The following is a 7,687-nucleotide window of genomic DNA, read 5'->3' on the forward strand; positions in this document are numbered from 1 at the left end:
TACAAGCATGAAACTCAAGATTTTTTGATACAGTAGGAGCTTGGATGGGCATGGTCTTAAAAATACACGAAAAAACTTCAGCCAAAGATCGTCTCGATGTAGCATGGATTCAAATGTCTACAGGTCTAGAGACTTTGAATCAAGTCATCGACTGCAGAATTGCAGGTGCGCACTTTAAAATCAGAATTGAGGAGGTGGGTGACACGCAGGTTGAAGATAATTCTCAGGTTCTTGAGGACCTTTCGGAATCTGAAACTGAAAGTGTACAGGAGGAAGAAGCGGATGCCGTCTTAGATTCTCCGATGAACGCCATGATCGTCTATGAGCAGCTGGCCCTCGAAAAAAGTGCATCGGGTTCCAAAACAGTGCAACAGTCGAACGCCTCTTCGGCTTCGACAAAAGGCGCTGCCTCAGATGTGTCTTCCGAAAAAGATCTCTCGAGGGAAGCACTCTCTCAATCATTAGGTACACGTTCCAGAATCTGACACTTCAAATCCTAATGTTACTTGGGCCCCACTAGAGTTACTAAATAGGATAGGAGAGTCTTCGTACATTCATAGCCCAAAAGCTCTGAGCCTAGATATTTTAAACCCACCACAAACTGACGGACCTTTATTGGGCCAAGTTGATTTGGGAATCGGTCCTCAAAGTGCTCCTGTTAAGGGGCTGAATGCTAATGAAACTCTTAGGCCCACGTTGGTTGGGCTAAAGGAGAATAAGGAGAAGGGGCGGCCTACTAAGATTAAAGTGCCTCTTACTTGCCATCCTGGAAGCAAAAGTCTCGCTGTTAAGTCCCTTAATGCGAGACAGAGCAACTGGGATATTAGCAAACAAATTCTAAAAAAGAAGAAATTGGGCGAAGCTTCCTTGAAACTAGGGATCCACCATTTCCTTCATCTCAGAAACAAGAAAATACTTCACAAATCGCAATCCAGCAAAGGGGAGCAGGTGATGGGGACGGAGGAAACTGTTATTGCGGATAGATCGAGGGAGGATTTTTCTCAGACCCAGGGAGAGAATGTGACGGTGGGAGAAAACTTGTCTCCGCCAAATGAACTTTTGGAAGAAGGTCTCAAAATTTGGGAATTCGGGAAACAAATCGGATTGCACAGCCACCTTGAAGATACAGAAATGGCTAAGCAATTGATGAAAGCTGCTGTCATTGAAAGGACCGAGGAGCAATCGAAGTCGTTCCATCAATGAAGTTGGCCTCATATAACATACGAGGGCTTGGGAGTAAGATTAAGAAGCGAGAAATTCGAGAGCTTATTCAGAAACAGATGATCGATCTTTGTTTGATACAAGAAACAAAAATGGAAAATTTCAGTGATTCCGATTTGAGAAGTATCTGGGGGTCCGAGAAATTTGATTTTGCAAGGAAACAGGCAGAGGGCAGATTGGGGGGCATCATCTCAATTTGGAATCCAATGATTTTCTCCAGTTTGAGTCAGTGGGACATTCCGGGAGCACTCATCGTGAACGGTAAGTGGATGTCTAACAATCTTCTTGGATGTATTATCAATGTTTACGCTTTCCAGATTTTGAGCGATAGAGAGCTGTTATGGGATAGCCTTGGCATGGTGATTAGACAAAATTGTGACTCATGTATTTGTATAGCTGGGGATTTTAACACCATTCGATATGATTTTGAAAGAGTTGGAAGAGGTCTGCAATTTTCGTATAGAGATATCTTGGCTTTTGATAACTTCATTAGGGCCAATGATCTTGTGGAAATCAGGCTGCAAGGTAGGAATTTCACTTGGTATCAACCAAATGGCCAATGTAAGACTAAGCTCAATCGTTTTCTCGTGAACGAGAAATGGTTGGAAGTGTGGCCACACTCAAAGGCGAATGGTTTACAATGGTCAATCTCTGACCATTGTCCGATCTTGCTGGAAACAAAATGGGTTGATTGGGGCCCCAAACCTTTTTGTTTCTTAAATGCGTGGACTAGCCACAAGGATTTTGAGAAGGTGGTAAAAGAATCGTGGGACAGGAGCGGCATCTTCGGTTGGAAAAGCTTCGTGTTCAAAGAAAAATTGAAGAAGCTTAAGGGAGATCTTAAGAAGTGGAATTCCTCGACCTTTGGTTTAATTGAGGTGAACATCAAAAACTTGAAGGATGAAATCCAAACGTGGGATGCAATTGATGATTCTTTCGGGTTGGAAGAAGGAGAACTAATCAAGAGGAACAAAGCCGCGACAAATTTGATCTTACAATTGAAGAACAGAGATAGCATACTTTCACAAAAATCAAGAGCTCGATGGCTTGCCGATGGGGATGTTAATAGCATTTTTTTCCATAAGGTGATCAAAGGAAGAAGACTCAAAAATGAGATTTCAGGCTTGTGGAACAATAATCGCTGGATAGATGACCCAACTGAGGTAAAAAATATGGTAAAAGCTTTCTTTCAAGCTCAGTTCCAGAGCAGCCCTCGAGTTAGACCTCTGCTCCCAAAAAACTTTGTGCAAAAGAAGATTCCTGACAACTATCGAGAGTGGCTCGATTCTCCCTTTCACAGAGGAGGAGATTAAAGAAGCAATATGGAATTGCGAGGGGGGAAAGAGCCCAGGCCCTAATGGTTTTAATTTTGTTTTCATGAAGCAATGTTGGGGAATAATCAAGGCAGATCTGTTGGATGTTATGAAAGATTTCTATACACACGGGAGATTGGTTAGAGGTTGTAACCCTTCTTTTATCACGTTGATACCAAAGAAAGAAGGTGCTGCTGAGCTGAAAGATTTCAGACCAATTTCTGTAATCAACTGTCTCTACAAGGTCATAGCAAAAGTTCTTGCTTCCAGAATAAAACAGGTCATGAACTTCATCATCTCTGAGTGCCAAAGTGCCTTCATCGAAGGGTGGTATATTCTTGATGGAGTGGTGGTGCTCAATGAGATAATAGCCGAGGCTAAAAGGAGAAAGAAAGGTATTGCAATGTTCAAAATTGATTTCGCCAAAGCATATGATTCTGTTGAGTGGGATTTTCTTGATACAATGCTAGAGAAAATGAATTTCAGTCCGAAGTGGAAAAGGTGGATTTCGGGTTGTCTTGAGTCGGCTTCGGCCAACGTGCTGGTCAACGGTAGTCCCTCGGGGGAATTTCAGCTTGAGAGAGGACTTCGACAAGGAGATCCCCTTTCTCCTTTTCTTTTCCTCATTGTGGTTGAAGGGCTGCACTTATTAGTGGAAAAAGGCGGTTTTCAAGGGGATGTTGGAACCGTTCCCAATCGGTAACGGAGAAATACGCATATCACACTTGCAGTACGCTGATGACACGATGCTTATTGCCACAGATAAGAGAGAAAATGCGTGGGCGTTTAAAAGCATTCTTAAGTTATTTGAGTTGATCTCGGCCTTAAAGTTAACTTTGATAAAAGTGTGATGGTGGGAATCGGTATGGATGCTCAAAGAACCAACGATATGGCGGCGACCCTCGATTGTCAGACGGGCAGTCTACCAATCAAGTATCTCGGCATTAAGATTGCACGAGCACCTTTAGATCAGCGGACTGGAATTATTTGGTGGAGAAGGTCAAGAATAAAATTGGTAAGTGGAAAAATAGGAAAATATCTTTTGCTGGGAGGTTAACTCTTCTCCGATCTATTCTCTTGTCTATTCCGATATACCAACTGTCATTTTCTCTGTTGAACAAATGTGTGTTATCCCAAATTCGAGCTTTACTGTGCAACTTTCTTTGGGGAGGGGGGGTGGAGGAAAGAAAAATACATGGGTCAAGTGGGAGCTTTTATGTAGAGAGCGTGGTCTTGGAGGGCTTGGAATTAAAGACTTAGATTAGTTTAACAAGGCCCTTATGTCAAATGGATTTGGCACTTCCTCGTGGAGCGAGAATCTCTGTGGGTTCGGGTGATTAGAGCTTGCAGGGGGGAGCTTTCGTGGGATGGTGAAGGTTTTAAAACTCTCGGCACTAGGGGGCAAGGTCGGGGTGGTGGAAGAGGGTGCTGGATTGGAGTCGAGGAGAGAACGGGAAATGGCTGAGGGATAATTTAGTTGTCAAAATTGGGGAGGGTGATAGGTTCTTGTTCTGCCATCATATTTGGGTTGGTGAAAAGAGTCTTAAAGAATTGTTCCCTAGACTCTTCAGGATTAGTACTAATCAGGGGGGAGTTATTCGCAACATGGGGCAGAGGGTAGAGGGGACTTGGGAGTGGAAACTTGGTTGGATACGTCATTTGAGAGGGAGGGAAACTGATCAATGTTCTATCCTTCTTTCTTTGATTCAAAATGTCGAAGTCATTGCAGGTACATCTGATGGATGGAGGTGGAAGGCTGATCCGAAGGGCTCGTTCTCGGTCAAATCGGCGTATGGGGTTCTTAGTCAGGTAGCAGAACCCAGCAGAACAAGAGATAATGAACCGGAATTCTTAATCACATGGAAAGCACCTGTGCCGATGAAAGCAAAAACGACGGTCTGGAGGATCTTAAAAGGAAAGATGGCAACGTGTGATAATCTCCAGAAAAGAAAAGTTATCACCTCGAGCATCGACGCCGAATGCATCCTCTGTAAGAACCAGACAAAAACCGCTGACCATCTTTTTTTCTCGTGCTCTGCTTCTACAGAAATCTGGTATGAAATTTTGCAGTGGATCGGAAAATTCTCGGCTCTACCCCCCAATGCTAAGTCTCACCTCCATCTCTTTAGAAACCTTGGAAAGAAAACAGATATCCCCCCTCCTTACATGCATTTGGTTTTGTTGTGTTTGGTGCCTGTGGAAATGGAGGAATGATTGTAAGTTTAACCAAGTTATGTGGAAATCGGACAAAGTGATGGCGGAGATCAACTCAAGAGTGTGGAGTTGGCTTTTAGCTTATAAGGTGGCGCATTATTCTTCTGATTTTAGAGCTTGGTGTTTAGATGCAAAGTTGTTAGATTAACCCAAGTTTTTTGTTTTTTGGCTGGGATAGTTTGGATCCTTTTCTTCCCTCTGTGCGCCTCAGCTTCTCTCTGTTTTTTTGGTTCTGTACTTTGGTACCTCTGGTACCGACTTTCCATATTTATATTTAATCCTTTTCCTGATCAAAAAATAAAAAATAAAAATTCGAGTTGATTCAGATTAGCATAGCACAAAAATACACCGCAGCAGTTTAGAATTCTTTCAGCAACAACTTGGACAAAAAGATAGAGTAAATTCAGCCTCTTTCAATCACAAACTCAGACAATCACAAGCTCAAAAATTCGAGTAGATTTAGAGCATAAAACAACTTTCGATAAAACCAAATTCAAACAATCAGCATGAAAATTCAAACAATCAACATAAAACAACTAAAATTCAGCATGAAAATTCAAGTAAAATATTTGCTCTGCTGCCCCCAATATAATCCATTAATCCCCAAAATGAAACAAATGAAAGAAAATCTGACAATGGATTTACAAGAAACAAGCTATGAGTGGCGGACGGAGTCTGGAAGGAGCGGGGCGGCGGAGTCGTGGCGAAGCGGTGGAGTCTGGCAAGAAGTGGAGCAGGCAGCTAACGTCGCTCGCAAGAGGGCAGCCGCACCGAGGACTTGCAGCGGCGGACGGAAGGCGGCGGTGGACGGCGTCGCCGACGGGCGGCGATATAGAGAAGAGATGATGGGGTTGGGGCGTACAGCAGTGCTGGTAGGGTAGGGAAAGGGGATTTGTTCACGGTTCAGATTAGAAATTAGGGCTTTAGTTTTAATTTTTAAATAATTATTATAATTAAAATATATATTAAATTATTAAGTAAATATTTATCGGTTATTCGGTTAACCCGAAAAATCGATCGGGTTAACCGATACCCAAAATTTCTAAAAAAATGATAACCGAAACCGACCCATTACCCGAAAATTTCGGTTATTGGGTACCCAAATCCGAGAATTTCAATTCAGTTAATTGGATACCCAAAATCCGATAACCAATTAAACAACCCTAGTTGTAAAGCTTTACATTTTTAATCTAATGGCACTGAGTTTGAAACCTTCAACACGTGGATTTTTGTTTGTTTGTTTGTTTTTTTTTTTTTTTTTCCCTTTTTGAAATATTATCTTTATTCATATCAATGGTTATTTTTTCTTACGATAATAATTACTTGATCAAATAACTAAAAGTATAAGTTCTCATAAGTAAAAAAATAACAATTGTTTTCAAAATTCATTTTCTTTTTTCAAACATTACCTTTCTTCATATGAATTACTGTCGTCCACAAAGAGTGTGTGGTGGAGTGGAAGACGCGAGTTTTAATAAAAAAGTTATAATATGTGATTTTAGTGTTAAAGGGTAGTATTGAGTCCATCAAATTGTAAAAGTAAAGGGTGAGTATTTTATAAATATTGAGGAAGAATGAGGTTTAAAGTATCAAAGAAGTTTTTATAAAAGGAAAACACACAATTTTTGTGGACGGAAACACACAATCTTTGTAGATGGATGGAGTATTATTTTTTTTATAACAATAATTACTTGATCAAATAACTAAAAATATAAGTTTCCTTGAGTTAAAAGTAATAATTATTTTCGAAATTTCTTTACTTTTTTGAAATATTACATCATATCAATATTTTTTTTTGTTACGTCAATAATTATTTGACCAAATAACTAAAAGTACAAGTTATCGTGAGTAAAAATAATAATTATCGTAAAAAAATGTTTGAAACATTACATTTTTTTCATATCAATAATTACTTTTTTCTTAGGACAATAATTATTTGACCCTTCAATTGTTAACAAACCATTTTTCCCCATCTGCAAATTGCAAATATCACGGTCTAGTTCAGTACACAAGCACTCATTGTCTCATTCACAGGAAAAACAAAAAAAGCAAATGCATAGCAACCCTTTAACTCTAGCTAAAATAGATTTAAATAAAAAATATAATTTTCAAGTATTCTAATCTAACATTCAACAAGCTTCCATACGAACAATAACAAATTCATTATTGTAATGAAAAATAAAATAAATAGAGAAAAAGAATAGAGACGATGGAGCAGAGGCCGCCACTGAGGGTGGTGGTGCAGGTGCTCTTCTTCGAGTAGCTTCAGCTCCGTCGGATCTCCACCGATGAAGCAGAGGCTTGATGGCTCTCCAGTCACGGCTGAGGGGACGCCGGAGACATGGTTAGCAATTGAAATTTTTGAATCGAGGATAAGGTGATTGGGACTGAGATCTGTATTAGTCTCCCACCATTATACAAAGACAAATACCATTGAATTGCAATATTCGACTAATGCGTTAAGATTATTAAATTTCATCATAACCGTATAAGTTTTTGTAAATGCCACCACAAATTTTTATGAGCTACATTTGTAATATCTTAAGGCCCGTTTGGTACGTAATATGTGTTATGTTTGACTTAGATGTTTTTTTTATTTACATGTCATATTAATGTCATGTTTGGTAGAATTATTCTGTGTAATGTATTAAGATTATATAAAATTAATAATTAGTTATAATTATGATTTGTATCATGTATACCATCTTCGTAGATGATAAATCCATCAAATCAGGAGTAATATTTTTTGACTCTTAATTATAAAGGGTTGTGTGTTTCGTATTGCTACCTTCGTTAATGAAAAAACTTCATACTTTTCCTTTTTGGGACGTCCACAGAAACACTTTTTACCTATTTTTGGACTATAATTATAACTCATTTTCACCATTCTCAATACACTTAACAACTTTTTCTCCATTCTCAATATATTCAACAACTTT

General features: G+C 39.5%; 1 protein-coding gene across 1 annotated transcript; it reads left to right on the top strand.

Moving 5' to 3' along the window:
- Positions 1-1,199: 1,199 nt before the first annotated feature.
- Positions 1,200-2,534, top strand: LOC131006301 (uncharacterized). The gene has a single exon (XM_057933497.1). The coding sequence runs from the start codon at positions 1,200-1,202 to the stop codon at positions 2,532-2,534; it is 1,335 nt and encodes a 444-aa protein (XP_057789480.1).
- Positions 2,535-7,687: the final 5,153 nt, after the last annotated feature.

Source organism: Salvia miltiorrhiza, chromosome 1 (assembly GCF_028751815.1).
Source record: "Salvia miltiorrhiza cultivar Shanhuang (shh) chromosome 1, IMPLAD_Smil_shh, whole genome shotgun sequence".
NCBI classification, from domain to species: Eukaryota; Viridiplantae; Streptophyta; class Magnoliopsida; order Lamiales; family Lamiaceae; genus Salvia; species Salvia miltiorrhiza.

Bases quoted from the DNA above. Each gene is read 5' to 3' on its own strand.
- LOC131006301 (XM_057933497.1), top strand. From the start codon at position 1,200: ATGAAGTTGGCCTCATATAACATACGAGGGCTTGGGAGTAAGATTAAG.